The sequence below is a fragment of the Ambystoma mexicanum genome, chromosome 12, assembly GCF_040938575.1.
Source record: "Ambystoma mexicanum isolate Mex_15411 chromosome 12, UKY_AmexF1_1, whole genome shotgun sequence".
Taxonomy (NCBI): Eukaryota; Metazoa; Chordata; class Amphibia; order Caudata; family Ambystomatidae; genus Ambystoma; species Ambystoma mexicanum.
This window is the reverse complement of record NC_090936.1, coordinates 593457863-593480236: the sequence shown is the minus strand read 5'-3', so window position 1 is coordinate 593480236 and position 22374 is coordinate 593457863. Positions and strand designations below refer to the sequence as shown.

General features: G+C 46.3%; 1 protein-coding gene across 1 annotated transcript in view; it reads left to right on the top strand.

The window, feature by feature from the left end:
- Window positions 1-22374, top strand: part of CORO1B (coronin 1B) — a 261148-nt gene that overhangs the window by 93746 nt on the left and 145028 nt on the right. The window contains exon 6 of the mRNA XM_069628964.1: window positions 15307-15426. Within this exon, the coding sequence (XP_069485065.1) occupies window positions 15307-15426 (120 nt within the window). The remainder of the gene's footprint in view (window positions 1-15306; window positions 15427-22374) is intronic.

The window sequence follows — 22374 nt, the reverse complement described above, 5'->3', positions numbered from 1 at the left end:
CTCTCCAGACAGCCAGCCTCCTAGGTTGAACTGAATCTCGCACGCAGGCTGGAAGACCAAGGGCTGCAGAGTTTTTGACTCCTCTCTCGCTTCCTGCCTTCAAAGACACTCTGGAGCCTTGGCGAGGCGTTCACAGGACTCCCACCGAAGATAAAAAATCCCACAAAGGAATTTCCCACCTTGGATGTCGGGGGGAAGGAACAAGAAAGGACAAGTAACACTAAAATGGCACAGAAAAACAAGACTGGGGGCTGTGCAAACAGTTTGCGGTAAAGCTGCACCGAATGAATAAAAAGGTTCACTGCCACCAGCCACTAAATATAAGTTTGCCCTTCTAACATATAAAATTAAAATAAGAAGGGGGGCTACTCAGTATCTCCCCAGCACACCACATAAGGTGGGGTGTGCTGGTCTCATTTACTAAAATGTAAAAGGGATCCAAAGATCCTTTCTACCGTTGGGAACTGTAGTTCTCACAAGGTTAGCCAGAGAAAGTTAAAAGGGGAGCCCCTAGGGCAACTCAGCAGCAATAGGAACTTCTTGCCAAACGGTTGTCAAAGAGGATAACCATAAAAAGAGTAAAAGTTTCTGTGAGTGTGGAAAAAGATTCCCACTCACAGAGGTATAAGGAAAAATAATTCACCAGTAAAAGCAATAAGTTCTGGGGTTGACACAGGTCAGGAAGATTTACGAGATGCATGTGTGCTTTTTCACCAGACTAGGACATTAGGTGGCTGGCTAGGCTCCACTAAGCAGACCAAGGTGGTTAGGCACGTGAGTGGGCGTTCGTTAGGGAGAATTCTCAAGAATGTGCTAATTCCCTTCACCTTGGAGACCCCCAGTAAATTTTCTGGATTTTGAGGACTAGATTTCTTTACCTGGAGAGTGTGTGACCCTTTTTTCCTACTCTCTCATGTATTTTGATGTGCGTTTTACTCTCGTGTTTTCTTTGGTTATGGAGTTTAAGCAACTCCATAGGCATCATCTTTTCATTTGTGTCGCACTGCACCTTCAGTGCAGTGGCACAGGGAAGCCTTTCAGGCTTTCCCAAGGTTTAAATACCTTCTCTGGGATAAACTACTGTTTCCCAGAGTAAGTAAAGTGAAATTGACTTTACTAGTCTTTTAAATTCCTAGACCCAGCACACCCTATCTTACAATAGAGTGCTGGAGGGGTTACTTGGTATCCCCTGTGTCTAGATACACAAGTAGCAGTCAAATGCTACCCTTTCCTCTAAGAATGGCTTGTGGCAGTGGTTTTACAACAAACTATCATGATTTTTCCTGACTGCGAACTATCTGTAGGTCTGGTAATGTTAAATCGCGGGAGCCATGTTTTTCAAGATGGCGTCTGAGCCGCCTCTGTAAAAACAGGTTCTGTTCTTCTTTTTTTCTCCATTTCTTTTTGGAAAGGTCCTTCTAGAGTTTCTCTGCGCGCCAAACCTAGTTTAGTCCCTTTGTTCCATCGCCTTTGGCCGACTTCAGGAGTGAAGACTGCCTCTGGCGCCCGAGTGTCTGGGGTGGGCAGGAAGTGAGGGAGGTGCCCAAAACACCCTATGCTTCGTCTACTAGGATACCCAAATGCACTCTGTGGTGATTGGCTGGCTGACTATCCGGCAAGGACAGCCACCCTGCTGGGTGAGTGACAGGTCGGCTGGAATGCTAGTGCTATGCGGATGACACTCAGCTCATTTTCAGGCTAACTTCAGCCACCTCTTCTCCTTCACTCATCTCTTAATGTATGTCTGCTATTCAGGAGTGGTGTGCCGCCAAATATTTCTGGCTTAATGCCAGTAAGACTGAGATTCTCCTCATCGGCATACCTGTTCACTCCTTTCCTGTCGCTCTCTGGCCGGCCTCTCTTGGCCCTCCTCCTGCTCCCACCTGTGAGGCTAAAAACCTCGGTCATCTTCGACTCCACACTCTCCTTCTCTCCTCACATCTCTAAGAAGTCTCACTACCAGCTGCTCCACCTCAGAGGTATTCTTCCTTTCCTCTCCTTCCCCCAGATGCTCACTGTCTCCAGAGCTCTGGTTCTCTCTAGGCTGGACTGTTGCAACAGCCTCTTTCTAAATCTGCCTGCTTCTACTCTCCGCCCTCTGCAACTCATCCAGAACATGACTGCGAGACTTGTCCTTGGCCTCAAGCCGAGGTATCGTATCTCTCCAGGACTGAAATCTCTGCACTGGCTACCGGTGGCTGCGAGGATTAAGTTCAAAACACACTGCATTGTCCACAAGGCCTTGTGGTGCCTGGGGCCTCAATACCTTCAACTCTCTCTTCCTAAATATCTTCCTTCTCAAGCTCTTCGCTCATCCGCCTCCAACTCCCTCAGGGTCAGTCGGTTCTCCAAGCAGCGAGTTGGTGGTAGATCTTTCTTCGGCTGGCGCCTCCTCTGGAACAGCCTCCCTGAAACGTGAGGAGAACCATCTCTGGTTCCGGAAGCACCACAAAACATTCCTCTTTGCTGCTGCCTTCCCTCCTCCTCTCCCCTGCTGAATTCCTGGCTAAAACTGAAACTGCGCTGGTTACCTGGCCACCCTCTGATATCTGGCCCAGGTCACCTTCCCCGCCAGTTGCACACCTGCACTGTCTCCCTGGGAACCCCCGCACTTGTGGACTGTTTTCTGTATCCCTACAGCCTCCCTACCAGCTGTACTTGCCCTTGCCACCAGCTGGCCTTATTTTTTATTTGTTTCATCTATGTATCCCATGTACTGCACTGTCCCCTCCCCTTTGCTGCCGCACTTTTCCCCTTTCCCTTTCCCCTTCCCTCTTCCCATGCATTTGCACGATCTGAATGACACCTGGCCTAGTAAGATCGTTGTTTCTGTCTCCATCTGATTTACCCCCCCTTGCTTTGTTGCGCCTTGAAATACTTGTGCATAGGCACGTTATAAATGCCATATCATATATCCTGAATGGGAGAGAACTGAATAAAGAGTCGACCACTGGAACAAAAGAACCGATGACGAGCTGGTAGAGAACAGCTGCAGCAACTCCTCGACCGTTGGTTTGTCCAGTGAAGCCCTGCTGCAGGTCCGAATTGTCAAGTTTATCTTAACAGAGAAGCCATGCAAGGACGACTTCTCCCTTTGAGTTGGTGGGACCAATCAACTCGACAGCAAGTCACCTGGATACCAATCTCGGAGCTGGTTGTATTTTTCTCAGAGTGCTGCAGGAAACCGAATAACCAGTTTGTGTGCGTTACTTACAGCTACTGGAATCGAAGTTTACCAGTTGCCACTTTTTGACCCGTCCTAGTGCAGTGCAGGAGTCCCCCGACGTCCTCCCTATTGTCCCCACGATTGAGGCCCAAGAACAGCGAGATCTGCAGGAACTGCCAGGAACACAAGTATATATGCTGCATCTTTTTCTTCATTGTAAGGTACTGCGAGTACTTGCCTCTCACGGTGAAAGTGCTTGAAACTTTCGCAACTCACAGGCCTAATCAACTTGTGACCCAACATGACCCAAAATCCTGGACCGTGCTGCATATCTCCAAATTCAAGATTATCTTGACAAAAATAACCTATTAGGACTCAGGCAATCTGGTTTCCGTCCGAGACACGGCACTGAGACAGCTCTATTAGATCTAAAAACACAAATTGAGGATCTAAAAGACAAGGGCAAACAAGCGCTCCTACTCCTCTTAGATCTATCCGCCGCCTTCGATCTGGTGGACCACCAAATCCTTTGCCAGCATCTCAAAACGGCTGCCCACTTCTCCGATGCAGCCACCTCTTGGATAAGCTCATTCCTTGCCAACAGATCCATGAGAGTCTTCTCACCTCTGGCCGCGGCTGACCCAGCGCATGTCCCTTGCGGAGTCCCACAAGGCTCATGCGTATCACCTACGCTCTACAATGTATTTACTAAACCACTCTTTGATATTCTTGACCATCTGGGTGTCACCTACACAAATTATGCGGATGACACCCAGATACTCATCCCTATCACTGGTGACTATGTAACTGACGTCAAAGCTCTTAATGCAGTCTACTCCGTCATTCAGGCGTGGATGGCCCACCACGGTCTCTGCCTAAATGATGAGAAAACTGAGCTACTCATCCTCGGTTCTCAATCCAAACTTGCAAAACTTGACAGCAAATATGATGCCTTCATCATTGATGGTAACATTATCAAGGTCACTAAGGTCACTAAAACACTTGGTATTTATCTAGACTCGACCCTCTCTCTCACTAGACAAACCAACTCAGTAGTTTCAGCATCTGCGCACACGTGCAAACTAATCACTGCTTGCCGACCCTTCTTATCTACGGACAATTGCTTGATCCTTGCCAGAACTCTCATCTTATCCAAAATTGATTACTGCAATGCCCTTTACTTGGGAACCAGTCAAAAAAACATTGACAAACTTCAGGTAACCCAGAATAACGCCATCAGGGCTGCTCTTAATATACCTAGGCGCACACACATCTCCTCCACTAGACGCAACTTACGATGGCTCACCATCTCACGGCGCATTGCCCTCAAAACACTGGTTCTTAGTTACAAAGCACAGAACAACGCTGCACCAGCCTACCTGTCAGAGCGCTTCACACAACACACAGCCCACAGACCCCTAAGATCTGCACAAGCTAATACACTCATCATTCCTAGCTTCAAGCTCCAGACTGCCAGAGGCTCGAGCTTCCCAGTCCTGGCAGCCAAGCTCTGGAACTCACTTCCCAATGATCTCAGGAATGTCCCCTCCCTTCAATCCTTCAAAAATAGAGCAAAACAATGGCTTTATGAGCAAGACGAAGCTTCAGCCTCCTTTTTGTAAACACTCACTGCACGCTGTACCATTCCTATCACCTCTGTATATATTGGGTCGACTAACTACCTTGTAAATATATGTATATTTCTTTGCCTTATGTATATTTATACTTTGTAATATGTAACTGCCTTCCTGTAACTGTCTTTCTGTAACTTCTCATTGTAACCCTTCCAAACATGCGCCCTGATGCCCTTGGGCAGGCTGCGCAATATAAATAAACAAATACAAATACAAATGATTCATCTTTTTACAAACTACTTCCAAGAACTTGTGCGGAGACTTTTCCATTGAACCATCAGAACCGCTTTGTGCTATCCAAGACTTTAGCCCATTGACTTTGGCCTAGCCTATTGAATTGAATTGACTCTTCTGGTAAACTTAAAATATCTACACTGTCTAAGAATAATTGTAACCTTTCATGTTATAATAACCTTTGCCTTTTACTCCTCTTGAAAAGTATTCTGAAATAGTATTGAAGTATATGTGTTATTGCCTCCTTCTTATGAATATTTTATAACTGACAGATAAATTAATAAGTATTTAGCAAAGAAACCTTGAGTGTAAGAGTTTACTTGAACACCTGTGATGTAGACCTCCGTGTAACATCTTTACTGCTCACATTCCCCTCTTGAGATAAGTCTGGCTGCTCAGCTCCGCTAACAAAATTGTGTCGTATGGACAAGGTTGGTTTGCTTACACCTGTAGTCATAGTTGTGTGTAGTGGTCCCAAAGGGTACTGCATACAAACTCTCCCTAACACAGGCCATGCACATTTCGGGTCAGATCAATGTGGCGGCAGATTCCTGAGCCGCCAGTCTGTGGCGAATTATGAATGGGAAGTGAACAGCCATGTTCTTACCCAACTTTTCCAGAAATGGGGTTCTCCACGCTGGACCTCTTTGCGACTGCAACAAACGGGAAACTACCCTCTGCTTCCAGGGACGGTCTCTGAGCATCCTCCTCGGGGGTGGAGGGGGGGGGGGGGGGTGGATAGTGCCCTCAAAATTCCTTGGGACAACATCAAGACTTATTCTCCAACAACACCTTCTTCTTCATGGCTCCTTGGTGGGGTGGCCAGCCAGGTTCTGGTTTTTGGAGCTGCAGCACCTATCGATATATGACCCGATCAGGTTGCAGCAGATTCTCGACCCTCTTCACCAGAGCAGTCACCAGGTGCGGCACCCCACAATCCTTTAGTGTGGTGGCCTGGTACCTGAGTTGAGGTCCTTAACACAGTTTAATCTTTCAGAGGATATAATGCACATAATTCAGGTAGCATGTAAGCCTTCTATGAGGGCTCAGTACAAAAGTAAATGGCTTTGTTTTTGTCATTGGTATCTAGCTAAACCGCTTGATCCTCAACAAGCTTCTATTGACTGTCTTGTCTTTTTATCAGACCTTGTGGCCTCTGACATTCACGTCTTATCATGCAGAACATATTTATCAGCCATTGCAGCTTATCCGTCTACAGACAGTTGCTCTTTTTCACTGGCAAACCTAGTAATCAAGAGGCACTTTGCAGGTCTTCTTCACCTCGTTCCGCCGATCAGGCCTCCTCACCCGAAATGGAATCTGAACCTGGTCCTCACCGCTTTGTGTCGCAAGCCATTTGAACCTATGGCCACTACCAAGCTCAAGTTTTTTTCTTGGAAAGTGGCCGTCTTGATTGCGGTACCATCTGCGAAAAGAATAAATGAGCTTCAAGCTCTGTCGAACATCCGTTCCTAACTTTCCACAAGGATAATGTTGTGCTTCGCACTCATCCTTCTTTCCTTCCGAAAATTCTGAGTGCCACATAAATCAACCAACATCCTTGCTAGTTTTCTTTCCGAATCTGGTCTCTGATGCAGAGAGGGTTCTACATAACCTAGACGTCAGACGAGCTCTGAGGTTTTACCTCGACAGAACAAGCGAACTTAGGAGTTCTTCACAACTCTTTATTACTTTTGGTGACCCAAAAGGTAAAACCTGCTTCGAGAGTGTCCATCTCACGCTGGATCGCTTCATGCATCTCAGAAGCTTAAACAATTCGGGGCATTCAGTTCCCAAAAGGTGTTCATACACATTTGGTCCATGGCAAAGTGGCTACTGTTGCCTTCCCGAAATACGTCCCTTGTGAGTCCATAGTCAAGGCTGCTATGTGGGCTTCTCCTTCTGCTATTTGCAGACACTATTGTCTTGACCTGAGCTCCCAGGCTGAAGCCAGTTTGGCAGGCAGTTCTTAAGAACCTGTTCCAGTAAGGGAAGTTTCCATCCTCCCGTTTCTTTGGTCGGTGCTTGGGAATCTACCAAAAGTATAGAGGAAAGGGGACGGCATGTAGTTGTATAACGTAGTGACTACCTGTTAGGGAGAATTCTAAATTCTGTGCTAATTCCCTTCAACTTTAGAGACCACCAGGTCTTTTGCTGGACTTTAGGACTTTTTAATTTTATCCTGAGTCAGTGAGACCTTTTTCTCAATCTCTCATGTATTTTGATCTGATTTGGACTCTGTTTTCTTTGTTTTTGGAGTCTGACAAACTCCATATGCATCTACTTTTTGTATGGTGACACACGGCACCTTCAGAGCAGTGTCACAGATAAATCCTTTAGATTTCTCTTAAGGTTTAAATAACCTTTTTCTTTTGAGAACTAATGTTCCCAAGAATAGTAAAGTGAAATTGACTTTACTTACCTTTTCTCTCTGTAGATCTGGTACACCACGTCCTAGGTGGAGTGCTGGGGGGGTTACTTAGTAGCCCCTTTTTCTACTTACTCCTATAATATTTTTTGTTACCCTCACTACTTTAAATTGCTGGTGGCAGTGGTTTAATTTTCCTACCATTGCGCTTTCCTACCGCAGGCTGAATCCTCAGCTGCAGTATAGCACCCAGGGGTGACCATTTTGTCAACATGGCCCTTGTGTTCTTTTTCTGCCATTTCTTGTTTGTGAGGTCTTTCTTGGGTTTTACTCTGTGCGGCAAACCAGGTTTAACCCTTTTGTTCGCTTTGCCTTCGGCAGGCTTCAGTACTGAAACCCACCTCAGGCTCCAGTGTCTGGCAGGACGGGAAGCGAGGGAGGTGCCTGACTGAAACTCCCTGTCCTTAGTCTCCTTGGTAACCTGAATGTACCCAATCATGATTGGCTGGCTGGCTGTCCTTGCAGGGCAAGCCAGCCTTCTGTGAGTGACAGCTAGGTTGTGCATGAATGGGAGAAACCTACATAAAAGGCGAGGCATCTTCGACTGAAGATGGAGTCGACCACTGGAAGAAACCTCTGACGAAGGAATCGTGAAGAGAAGCTTGCTGCATCCTCCTGGACCGTTGAACTGCCCGGTGAATCCCTGCTGCTGTGCTGAAACTCCTTTTCCGAATCAACTAGAGAAGCTCCAGAGAGGACGACTTCTTCGCTTAGGTTGGTGGGACCAACTAATCCTAAGACTAACTTTGCTGTACTTCTTTGCTGGTGCTGGAACAGAGTTCCAGGGGTGGAGAAATCTGTAGTAGAGTGCAATGTCTTTAAGCCGGACCAAAGCTCCAGGAAGATCCTGAGCACCTTCCCGAAGTGTGACTACCCAAGCTCGAGTCCCCTTACCAGAGTGCTGGGCTCAAGGCGTGAAGGAAGCCCATCCAGTGTCCAAGATCTGCGGTGGTGCTATTTGCCGGTCACTGAAACCGCGAAGTGTCACTGAAATGAAAAGAGCCCATAGCTGCTGCCGACCTCTGAACTGCTGTGCAGGAATCCTCCAGACGTCCTCCCTCTTGGCCCCACCACTGAAGCCCAGGACCACTGGATCTGCAAGTCTGCAACCAGGCTAGAAGCCAGCTGGATCTTCTTCTAACCTAAGATAATGTTCTGACTCTGGGGTATTTACCTCTTTGTCTGTAGCTTGCTGGTCTCAGTTGAGATTTGCAGTAGCTGCCTTTCTAGAGTCATTCTAGCTCTAACATTTCACAATTGTAACAGCTTGTGGCCCAACATTGATTTTCTACAACAATCTCTAACTTTGTGCAAGATGCTTTGCCATCTAAGAAGTGCCTCAGATACATAGACCTTGTTTCAAATTGACTTTGGCTGTCCTGGCTCCCTGTACACTCTTCTGACCCACTGGCTTTGATTCCAACTGTCCCTCATGGGTGATACATTGGCTTTTAACTAATATTTCTGGGAAGGGTTTTATCTATACTTCATTGGGAGATTTAAAGTGCCCACATGCTCTGAGAACCTGTTAACCTTTTTCCTTCCCTTAACCTTTCCTTTCCACAACCCCAGAATTCTATCAAGTACAAAAGTGATCTATAAATGCCAATGAAGTCACCCCATGGTGTAGGAAGTGTGTATGAAGTATCTCAAAGGAGTATCTACTTGCTTATCTTGATTCTGAGAATGTGTTATGAAGTATATTTTTATTGTTACATATTGCCCTTTTTAAAGAATGAGTATTTAAAACTGACAGTTAAATAATTATTTTCCTAGAAAACATTGAGTGTAAGTGTTATTTGGATACTTGTATGTGTGGATTTCGATGCTACAGCTCACATTTACCCCTCGAGATAAATCCGGCTGCTCTATTTGTCTAGTACAGACCTATACCAATAGGTGGTTTACCTAATACCACAAGGACAAGACTGGTGTCTCCCATGATATTACTGCATACAATCTTTACTAACACTCCCTTACTCCTAATCCATAGTCCTCTTTCCTCAATGCGTATCCTCTATTTTGTTAATGGTCCTTCAACTTTGGCGACAGAGAAGGACTGAAGGGCGATGCATGGGCGGAGCACAGGAAGGTGCAGCTACGGTCTCATGTGGTGGCCCTGCATAAAAGTAAAGGACAAAACATTATTTTTGATGCTTCAAAGTGCTCCGGTCCCGTACCGATGGACGGAATGTCCCAAAAGTATGGAGGAAAGGGGACTATGGACTAGGAGTAAGTAGTCACTACGGTAAGTAACTTTGATATTCACCCCCAGGACTCACTAAACCAGAGGTACAGGAGCTACCTTAGCTTTCATTGCAAACGTCCCTCTAGACGTCATTTGTAAAGCTGCAACATGGAGTTCCATCCATACGTTCATTGCATTGACACATACTCTAAAGCAGATTCACAGGTATGACAAGCGGTCCTAAAACATCTTGCCGCTGTACCTTCTTACTTCGCACCTCCTTCTCCAGATACAGCTTGCTAATCTATGCAGAGCATGTGATCTAAGCAGATCCACAAGCTCCAGAAGGGATACATTACTCACCTGCTTAGATTTAAATGCGCCCACCCTTCCTCCCCTTCTGGAGTAGAAGGGGCATAGATGTTTTCCGGGTTATCGCGCTTTCTCCTCCATCACATCTGTGCTCACGCTACACTTCATGTAACCTCATGTCAGAAACCAACAATCTGAGGGATCTCGAAATGTGAAGGACCATGCGTACAGTACACGTCATACTAGGGATAGTATTACTAACACGCCCTGTCGATGTCTGTTTTCGAGTTTCAAAAACAAATCTTTTAATACTATGACTTCCATTATATGTCGAACTATGCTTAGCGATTACGGTGATTAATGCATCATGGATATATATCTCATTTCACTATACACTTAATGCAACCTCATTTGAAAGCATATGCCAGACAGAGCGTCCAAGTCTCCAGAAGCCAAGAGGAGTAATAGTACCTACCCTGTGTAATTGAATTGAATAGCACTAAATAAAAGGTCACAATTGACAAAATCGTGGTCTCCTCGCATGTGATTCAGAACTGGAAAACCAGGCCCGTTCATTAAGCACCAACTGAAGATAGCAATGTACCTACACTCACTTAAAAGCCCAAAGGAAGAAAACGGTCAGCAAGGTCAACTATAGGGAAAAGGTCTTGGCTTAGGTCCCAACTGATGAGATGGTAGACTAATTGGTCAAGTGGCCGGTGGTCTAATGTTATTCCCCGCACCTGGGTTTCGTTTTGCTTACGTGTTGCTAATGAGCCGAATGTCCAAGGTTGGGAGAGAATGTCAACCAATCATAAGGGCCTATGTATACATTGTTGCAGAAGACAATCCGCTGCTCTTAATCTGTATTATTCGTAGTAAGAGGTAGTTAAAGACGTTCCTACCAGATAAGGGGCAGCCAATTATGTTACTTACACCTAAATGAAGTATAGGTATATATGTTCCCTTAAACAATCCCTCCTTTCGATAGGTTTTTACTGTTTGCCATGTAGGATGACATCATAGCTGACGTACTTCGAGGTATAACGCCTTTGTGTAATTGAAATGTAGCTGAGTGAGCTGCAATCTGTTTGTTCACCAGGTTGCCCTACTTTATTCGAGCTGATCATAATGTAATATTTACCTCATTCTTTGAGGCTGTCCGGTTGTTTGGGTCCGAGATCGTTTATCGGGAATTCCATCTTGCATTTGGAACGCTCCAGGAGCTACTGCACACATTCAACATATGTGCTAGCTATTCCACTTCCCGGGGCTCATGACGCTGGAACAGAGCAGGTCATTAATTGGCACCTATGCCAGAGTTGGTGCTTTTCCGATTTCAGAACCCATTATGCTCATGGGGCTGTCTCAAAGAGAAGTGGTCAATGGTATGAATTTCATGCATCTTTGGCCTAAAGAAAAGTAGACCAATTTACCTCCTTACAAGGTTCACTAAACTGACAGGCGCTACGCTCTTACTTAATTTCAAATGCAGGCTTGGACTAGCGCTCCCATTTTATGGCCAGAGTTAAACCTTTCCTGCCAAATGGATCCCTTTGAGCGCCTATTAGTTTGCTACTAACTCTGCCTTCCTCTGTGTATACTATTTGAGGAAAGTTTTCTGTCGAGGCCCCCAACTATTGAATGCACTACTATTGGGAATACTAAGGTTCTTTCTTTTTTGCGTATGTGTTATGCTGCTGCTGCCAAAACTGAATGTGTGTTGTTCTTGAATTGAAATTGAAGTACTTTTGTAATCACATGTGAGATTACATCACGTTCTGTGGATTGTGTGACTGGCTGCATGTGAGGTTAGTCTACTCGCTTTAAAAGCAGCACTTGGCTTTGTGCCCGCTGCTTGAGCTACTTGACCAGGGAAACTACATTTCCCAGCAGCCCCAGGCTCCTCAAATCAGTTGATCTGGCGCACCTGTGACAAGCCCAGTATTCGCTTCAGGAGCCAAACCGTTCTTGTGCCGGTACTCACCTTCCATGGTGGCGTCGCAGGAAACGCTGCCCGTAAGTATCCAGACCACATACTTTTCTAAACACAAACCAACATGGGGTTTCTACCCCTCGACAAACTTCTCCTTGATGTCCACAAACACCTATGCATCAAAACCAAAACAGCGGTGGAATCGGCCTGCGACAGAACAAAAAAGAAATTGACTTCGGAACAATCAGAAAAAAATGTGACTGCTACTAGGCCAGAAGCCTTATAATACCGGAGTAACTACGCACAAACCTGAGTTAAAGGTGTGTCTACTAAACACTCGTTCCCTAAACAAACATGCCCAATGTATCCATGACAGGATCATTGATGAAAACATTGATATTTTCTGCATTACCGAAACCTGGCTTAAAGAGCCAATAAGCCTGACCTGCAACATAGCAGTTCCTGAAGGCTACGCAATCCACTTCGCCAACAGAGAATCTGGTCAAGGCGTGGGGCGTGGCAGTCATCACGAGAGTCCATGCACCTCTTCCCAAGCAAATCTACATGCAGTGGAAGCGAAATCCTTCATTTAAAACACTCACCGACCACGAACAGCTTCCTCAACTTAATTGTAGTTTACAGGCCACCAGTCACCACCCAGATTTTAACGAAGAGATCGCCCATCTCCTCAACCTACTTACAGTTTCAAACACTGCTTCATTGTTGGCGATCTTAATCGATGGTATGGCAACTCCAAAGATAAAGAGCCACTAACCTCGAGACCTTATTAAGAAACATCGACTTTAAAGTCACAAACCATGAACCTACAATGGACAACGGGCACCAAATTAGCCTGGGTCATAACCAACAACCTATAGTCACATGACTACAAGACAGACACTTGTATCTGGTCCGATTATCACAGTGTAACCTTCTCTATCATCCCTCTATCACCCAGAGACAAACTCCCCAACCCCCCCGATAAAAGTAACACAATGGAATTCCAAAAACGTAGACAAAGAGCAGCTGGAACTCTACTTAGATGAAGTGAAGGTTAACTTCAATGAAGACCACGCCTGTGACGCCATACTAACTAACTTACTAGCCCATCTTAAAAAAATGATAGACCAGAAGGCCCCACCACAAATTAAAACTATTAGAACCAATGCCAAACAACATTCATGGTTCACCAAAGAATAAGGAAAAATGGAAGGATAGTGAGAGAACTTATAAGACTGCAATTCTTGAAGCAAAAAAGAACTTTTACAACAATCAAATCACTACTGCAGACAGCGCCACCAGCAAACTCTTTAACATCCTGAAATCTATTGAAAAACCCACAGCAATCACCCCCCCTTCACTCCATCCCAAGAGGAGTGTGACAGCACCCAAAATGCCTTCTTTCAGAAACAGAAAATCTTCAAAGCTAGAGACTTGATCATGAAATCTCAAGCAAAAAAACAGAGATCCAGTCCTTCCGACAGAAGAGGCTATCAACATCAAAGTTTTTAAGTTCTCAGACATCACTCCCGAGGACATGATAAAAACACTTGCCTCCATGAAACCGATCTGTGCCAAAAATATCCTACCCCCAAAAATGATACTGGAGCACCCAGAAATCTTTGCCGCGATACAGAATTAACACATCTTTTAGGGATCAGATAGTACCACAGGACATAAAAAGGGTTACGGTAACCCCTCTGGTAAAGAAACACAAACAAATCTGGACCCCAGAGACCCCAACAACCTCAGGCGCATTACAAACTGTAACTTCATCCTGAAGATCATGGATAAAGTAGCCACATCATAACTCCAAGCACACATGGAAGCCTCAGAATCCCTTCACCACCAACAATCGGGATTCGGACAAGCACACAGCGCCAAGACAGCTATGCTTGATCTCCAAAGTAAAATGCTAAGCATTATGGACAGGGGAAAGCGGGGCTCCTCATCCTACTTGACCTTAGTGCAGCATTTGATCTGCTGGACCACAACCCCCTAAAAACCACGTTTAAAAAATAAAATAAAAAAACAGCCAACTGCTCGGTAGAAGCAATAGGTTGGATAATGTTGTTAAAAAGATCTCGCGGGTTCACTGGGGCGATGAAATCTCTGCAGAAAAGGAAATCCTCTGTGGCGTCCCACAGGGGGCCAGTATGTCACTACTACTATTCAACCTGTATCTGAGATACCTTTTGCCTTTTGATACTCAGCTGGTGATTGAACTCAGTGGATATCACAAGGAAGACAATGAACAACTTCTCAAGGTCTATACCATCATAGAACTATGGATTGACACAAATTGGATGTGCCTTAACGGCAAGAAAACCCAGCTAATGGTATTCGGATCCCACCAGGCCAGAGCCACGCTCTCTCCCGAATACAGCTCATTTCTGATGGAAAACACCCAAATACAGGTTCTCAGCACAGTCAAAACCCTAGGATTGATGCTTGAATCTTCCCTTGGGACTGAAGCACAAGCCCAGTACATAAAGAAAACATGCGCCTACTACCTCAGACTTCTAAAAGCCATTAGGCCCTATCTGACTGAGGGTAACTGTGCCACTATTGCTAGGGCGACAATTCTTTCCCACCTGGACTACGGCAACGCACTGATGCTAGGGTCTAACAAAACATGCCTCCATAGCTATCGGGTTATACAGAATAATACTGTGAGGATCATAAAGGAAAAAAAAAACAACCACATCGACAACTCCAGAAGAGAGCTACACTGGCTCAAAATTGAAGATGGAGTTCAATTTAAGGCCCTGACCCTGGTTCACAGATGCATCCATGGGAAAGCACCAGAGTACCTAAAAACCAAGATCCACCTGAATACACCGAATCGCATGCTCAGATCTTCAGATCAAGGAAAGATCACAGTAGCCACTCACAAGCACAAATATGGCTTGGGGAAATCTTTCCCCATTTTAGCCGCCGGCCTATGGAACAACCTCCCTGCCACTGTAAGAAGGGACACCAACTACTTGCGCTTCCATAAACTAGTGAAGACCCACGTTTTCAACTGATCTTCCTACTCTCAACAGACCTCCCATCTGTAATTGTACGTTGAGTCTTGTCTCGTGGTAATTGTTATCGTACCTCGTTTCCATGTTTCTGTGCCCCGAGACTTGCAAGTTACTGGCGCAATACAAATAAACAAATAAATAAAATAAAGAAGTGTTTACCAATGTCATAACTTTCAAATGTACCTAAAAATCTATGCTGTTATCCAAATTGCCTACTCTTCTTTCCCATGTTCATTATAGCACCTAGAAGCAACTTAGTTTGTTCTGCTGTGCTTTAATAAAACACAAATCCAATCAAATTTTATTTTGTTCTTTTTCTGTGTTTTTCATGATGGCCTTTGTGACATCAGTTTAAATATCTGTCATTCTGACCCAACAGGAAAAGGAGAAGGCTCACGAAGGGGCTCGTCCGATGAGAGCAATCTTCATGTCTGATGGCAAAATCTTCACCACTGGCTTCAGCCGCATGAGTGAGCGGCAACTGGCACTTTGGGATCCGGTATGTTCCTTTTCTCCTTCTAGACTAACTCCTCCCCGCTCCCCTCTATAACGGTTCCCTCTCCCATCCTACACACCGATTCTGATCGAAAGTCTGCCAATGTTCTTGAAGAAAAATGTTTCCAATAAATGTTCTTACTTTTTGCAGTGCTTTACTACAACTTTATGAAGTGTTCTGCTGAGCAAATGTTTTGTTTTGGCTATTAGGTGGCACTGAAAGCACTACTTTTAAAGTCAAAACTATTGTTATTAAATGCAAGAGCTTGAAATAGGGGCTTTGAATGTAGGTCTGTAATGCTTTTCAATGTAGATGACAATTGAGGATGGATTTATGTAGTTTGGCTATGTGTCCCACCCATTTATGATTTTCCTCCCATTCCCATCCATCTTCCCTCCAGACACACCTCGGTTTTCACTCTTTGGCTGAATTTGTATTGTGTGGTGATTTGTCGCCCATTTTTCCTTCCAAAATGGCAGCCATCATCTGTTAATGTTAGTTATTTGACTTGATTGTTTAAAATATATTTTCTAAGTTGTTACACATTTGACAGTGTTTTGTATTCAAATTAACCCAGGTACTGTAATAGTTGTGATATTTAGATTTTGGTTTAAAATGGCTTTGAAAATGTACATCGAGTGACTTGTGGGGGATTGGTCAGTGTTTTTGATGTAAGGAGTACCTGATTGGGTGTGCAGTTAGGGATGTGATTGGATGTGCTCGTGTTATTGTTTTTATTTTTTTTTGTACACGTAAGCCATTTTGTTTCTACATCTGAAGAGATGAGGGCCTTTATTCTCAATGATGGGGTTTGACATGGATTCAGGCCGGGAAGCCTCGGAAAACAAAAAAAAAAGTTTTACTTGCAAACTATTGCTTCTCTAAACCAATTTCTGAGCTCTGGGTCATACTGCTCTCTTCCTAAGACCCTCCTCTGGCAGCCAACTTCAGATTTTTACTGCACGTTGAGAGTCCTCGAGTTTTGCCCTGTGAGCTGTACATTTTCGTGCTTTTTTTGGTAAAAAGTTCTATTTTTGGCAGAGCTTGTGTGCTCTTTCACTCCTTCGGCCGACAAGCGTGGATCCATTTCTCAGTGAATTTCTCTGTGCCTCAAGGGCAAGAATCATCAAAGTTTCATCCAAGATTCCAGAAGGCCATCATGCCTACTCCACACTCCAGACCATGTCTGAAGAGAAGGAGGGAAGCTCCCTCGTCAAGCTCTGCTCCAGCTGCCGACTTTGGAATGTGTTTGTAGAGGACAAACCCACCCCCCAGTGCCTCTGTCTCCATCCGGATCTCAGGTAAGCGGATTGTGAAATATCCCTCGGGTTCTCCAAGCGAACCATGAAGGATCGCCACAGTAGGTTGGCGGCATGGCTCAACGCTAAGGCCTCTGCTGTGTGGCAAGCAGGGCATGCCTCACCCAGGACCGGCCGGTCTGAAGAGCGGGTTTCTAAGTCCTTTGAGGGTGCTCCATCCGTGGCGGCCCAAGACAAGGCCAAGCACCCCAATTCCGTTTCTGTCAGGGGCGCTGTGCAAGCGGGTCTGGTGATGGGCATGGAATGCTCATCTTCACCATCTGCCTCCATCGATCCAGCTCCTCCTCGAAGAGGAAATCGGCTAACTCAGCAAAGCTGTGGGAAAAGCCAGAGAAGACAAAGGCTCAGGAAAAGGCGACCAACCTGATCCAGGCAGCACAGGCGAAGCTCTCGTTGACGATCGAGTTGGTGGCGGCTGCCCTCTTGAAGGCCATGGGGGCTGACCCTTGTTAAGGTAGCCCCGGCAGTGCCCAGAGTATCCCTGCCTCTGAGGCGGGAGACCTCGGCCTAGCCGGTGGAGAGGACACCAGAGAAGAGGATGTTGTCCCTAAGCCTGAACCCGACCCCTCAGGATGCAAAAAAAGGGGGGAGGGGAGAGGAGGCCTCCACCGTACTGCAGGGTACGGATATTTCTTCCTCGGATGTGAAGAATCAGGTGTCTGTGCACACGATCCAGGAGGATGTGGCCGACGATGGCGCCAGAAACGCTGAGGGAGACGGCAATGGCAGACATGCCGGTGGTGCGGGGCCCAGTTGGCCTACCGCTCCGACCCCTCGGAGCGATGAATCGATGGCCATCCTTTTGACCTACACACCCTGATTTCTGAGATTCAGAAGAGGATGCCAACGACGGAGCCGGCACTGGTGGCCCCGGACCAGCCACTAGCAAAAAAGAGGAAGCGGCACCCTACACCGTTGCATCAACCTCCACACGTGCCCTCTCCCCCACCCCTCCTAGGGACACTGGGAAGGACATGGCGACTACGGACACAGAAGACAATGTCACAGCGGGTGGTTTGCCGCAGCCAAGGGCTTCTTCCCCGGACCAGGTGGGGTTATTCCATGCCATGGTCACCGAGCGTCCCAACTCTTCCAACTGATGCCAAGAAGGTAGGTTCCATACCAACGACGTGCGGCCAAGAGGAAGACCATCTTGATGGTGCCGCTCCTAGACGATGTTTGGGAGGAGGGTCTAGCTTTGCTAAATCTGGCCACGGTCCCAGCCAAGTGGGCTAGGCTGGAGAAAGATTACTGGGTGCCGGAGTCCGCACCCAAGTGGCTACGTTGGCAGCCTTAACCGGACTCCGTGGTGTCTGCGGCAGCGATAAAGAAGTAGTCTAACCTCTAGTATTCATCCTCTGTCCCTCTGGATAGTGAGGGGAAGAAGTTGGATGCCATTCCAACAACAGTCAAGGCAGGCAATGCATTTGCAATTCTGGCACGGTACGATGGGGAGCTGCAGTATAAGATGGCCCCGCTGCTGGTGTTCCTACCTGACTACGAGGGTCGAGGCACTTTCCATCCTCCAGGAGGTGGCATAGGACCATGCCATCATAGTGACCCTGGATGTCGCAGACACAGGGTTCCGGCAGATGGGGGAACAATGTCTACCTCCATCATCGTGGCTGGCTGAAAGCCACCAACTTCAGTCAGGAGGTCCAGACTAGGGTGCTGGACATGCCCTTCGACGGGGACAACCTCTTTGGGGAAGGTAGTCGACCAGTTGTTGCAGGCCATTAAGCCGGACACAGACGACCCGTGCCCTGGATACATTTCAACACCACCCATCCTTTTGTGCCTTCGACAGGAAGTCCGGCAAATCGTCTCAAGTTTCGGCAGAGGGTCCTCTTTGTACCGTCAACCCTCCCGGTCCTCGACCCAGGAGGCCTACAGAGGCCTCTGCAGCTATTCTTGGTCATACTGCAACTTTACGTGCTTACCAAATCTGAAGATGGCTGCCAGAGGAGGGGCGTGGGAGGGGTCAGTCATTGGCTGGGGGCAGTATGACCCAGAGCTCAGTGATTGGTTTAGAGGAGAAATACAGTTTGTAAGTGAAAATGAAACCGTTTTATCTTTTACTGAGGATTCCGGTCTGACTGGGAATATTCATGAGCATGTGAATCCATGTCTGACCCATGCTGGAGAACAAAAGTTACAGATGAGTAACTTGTTCCTTTTTTTAAAATTTTGCTTAATGTGCGTTTGTGCTTTAATGTAATTCCGGCAGCGGCTTGGTTTGCATAATGCTAAGCCACCACCGAAACACAATTTGTTTTTCTGAATCCATGTGAATTTGTTGGTGGCTTTAAGCCGCTGCCGACATTGAATTCGTTTTACGAACGTTAAAATCTGTGCCGGCAGCAGATTAACAACATCAAGCTGCCACCGACACATATTTGCAACGTTAGTGAAATGAATTGAATCTATGTGCCAGCTTGTCACTTTTGATGCCGCCGACTTTGAATTTTTTACTAATGTTAAAAATCTGTGCCTGCAGTGGATTAATGTTAACCCGCAGCCGACACATATTTGCAACGTTAGTGAAACTAATTCAGAGGCGGTGGCCGCCGCTTTTAACATTGCAAATATGTGCCGGCAGCGGCTTGGAATGTTAAGCCGCCGCCAACACTTATTTGCAACGTTACTCAAACAAGTTCAGTATCGGCGGTGGCTTGTTTATGACTTGCATTTAGTTAATGCAGCTTTGTCTTTTTATGATGCCCCTACCTATATGCGCCTTTTTAATGTTTTCCTAGGACCTCCATAAACCTATGACTTTAAATCCCATAATGATATTTGTGTACATGTACATATAATAACACAACAAATAGAAATCCACCTCAAACTTTACGCAACACGCAAACCACAGAGCAATTTCCTATAGAAGACCACACAATACCCCACATATTGGGCATATCGCAAATACACAGCACATAGCACACAAAGTGCACAAAACATTGAACACGCTGCAACTAACAACCATCACAAGACAACATAAATAACACTACAACACACATCATACATGCACACACGACACAAATGCACCTACCACCACATAATGCACATACCAAATACATATTACATGGCATACTGTACATACCAATGCACCATGCAAAATACCCAGCTCTTTGCCTCTTCCTTATATTGCCTTCTCTGTTTCTCACACATCTCCCTCACTTCTATTCTTTTCCCCTTTATGACTTTCTCCTTTCTCTCAAACTATCCCTTTGCCCTTGCCTCTTGTACTCCTCTCACCACCCCTCACTCAAATTGCTATCCTCCTCTACCTGCCCCATCCTCCTCTTCAACAATCTCCCTTCTTTGTGTCTTTCACCCAACTCGCCTTCATTCTCCATGTCACATCTTTCTACCTCCCTCTGTCGTGCTCCTGTCGCCCGCTCCTTGATTACCTCTTCCTCCCACTCTCTATACCACTCCCCCAGCTAAAACGTGCGCACGCACACTCCTTGGAGTAGGTAGTGCCTTTGCTCTGTCATGTCACCTATAGCAATGGTGCATCAGCTCTTGACCACCAACCTTTGTGTGTGGGGTGGGAGATGGTGCCCAGTAGACAGAGCACAGGAGTTGCCTGCACCCCTGCGCTGCTGCACCAGGTGAAACAACTGAATCCACTAGTGCAACAGCGAGGTGGGAGCTTGTGGGCGAAGGCTCGTGCACTGGTGGAGGAGATGTCAAAAGATACTAAATGTGGAACCAGGAGACCTACATTTTATTGTCATTAGCCATTGTGAACACTTTGCCTGATCCCTGGTAACTGCTGGACCCATATGCACGCCACTTACCTTAGTGTTTTTCGTAACAGTGGTTGTGGGCTGCCCAAACCCTTTCCCTCCCCAGAGTTAGAGCACACGTTTGTCAAGTGTTGGCAATAAAAGGCCCTAGGATTTTATTGTTACAGATATGGTTATGGAAACAATAACAATAATCGCATATCCTAATATCATACTTTTGGGCACCGGGGCCTCAGGTTACCCCCTCTGGCCCGTGCCGCCTTCTTGTCCCACGACTTGTTGTGCTCACCGTACAGTGTCCTGTATTTCTCTTCCTTGTTCTTCTCCCTTCTTTTCTAGGGTGGGAGGGCTTTGAGGAAAAGAAGAGTGGAGGACTCTGAATGAACAGCGAACCTCCTGACTGTTTGGGTCCCCGTTCAGGGTCCACAGACAGTTTGTATTTTTCTGTGAGCTGTGGAGCTCTTATATAAGACCCAGGGGTAGCCCTGTGTCTTTGATGTGTAGCTGTGGGGGCTGGCCCAGCCCCCAGGCCGGCAGTAGACGACTGTCTGGCATCCCGAGGGGGGGACAGGTCTTTGTACTCCTTGCTGCCTGCTGCTGGTTTCCTCATGGTGCTTAGCACCCTGTTGTTTGTGGAAGGGTGAGGGGCTGTTCACACCTCACCCTTCCTGCGCTTTGTAGTGAGGAGAGACTGTGTGTCTGTGTTGTTGGGGAGAGGGGAGCAGGCTTTGAGACAGCTGCCCCTCTCTCAGGCTTTCCGGATGGTACTAGTAGTTACCCTGCCTCGCTTTGGGCGGCCCTGCAGCATTGACCAAAATCACTTTACATCTTTATTCCAATATCTGCAAAGATTGAGAGGCTTAGAAACACATCAAATACCTGCAAAAGCACTACCGCTTTCCTGTTGTGGGACCCCTGATGGGTTTATTTATGATGTGTTATTTTTAACATGCTTTATACCCAAAGGTTTCAAAGCGCGGACCCAGGGATCGAACCTGTGTTGCTCGTGTTTGTCTTGCTTACAAGGCGAGCACGCTGCCACTGAGCTATCCTCCCTGCAAGAATATTTTGCACGCCTCCGCTAACAGCAGCTGCCTTCGATGAGGGTATTTTTTTGCATGGTGCGGTTGTAGTAAAGCACTTGGATGATGGCGAATGGGGGCAGGAAGCGCTTGGAGAGGAGATGTGACCTATGATCACATTAATGGCAGTGGTACAAAGAGTTTCTCTACCATATTCAATGTTTTTTAAGTGTGTGATCTCTGGCACTGGTAGTATAGCTATTTCAGTGGCAACGCGCTCGTCTTGGAAGCAAGATGATGCAGAGCAGCACAGGTTTGAATCTCGGGTCCGCGCTTCGAAACCTCTTCGGTATTAAGCGTGTTTTAAATAACCAAATATAATTAATTCTAATCCTCGACAAGTCGCAAGGTTTTCTTGTACACGGTCGCCGTGACTGCCAACTGGTGGGGCCATTACTAAAAACAGAAGGTTGATATTAAAATCTAGTTACCTGCTGGAGTTCACCCTGGCACGGATGAAAGATGCAGGAGAGTTGTGGATATTTAAGTGGCTAACCAATGAGAAGTGCCCTAACAATATTTGCTACAACCAACAGCTTTGTAAGAAGCAAGTTGGGTTTCCATTTCTCAACTGCGCATTTATTTCACATCGGGCTAATTTGGGCTACTTTTAAGGCCAAATTATGCGTTTTGTTCTCCTGAGGCTGCCTTTCTACAAACCACCCTCTGACCCCACACTCTCTAACCCCCACTGCCACTCTCTATCCCCACCCACCCCGAGGCTCTTTACCCCCACCCTCATTACATGTGCTGGTTGTACTTTGTTTGGTCTATTTTGGGCTACTTTTACACAAGTCC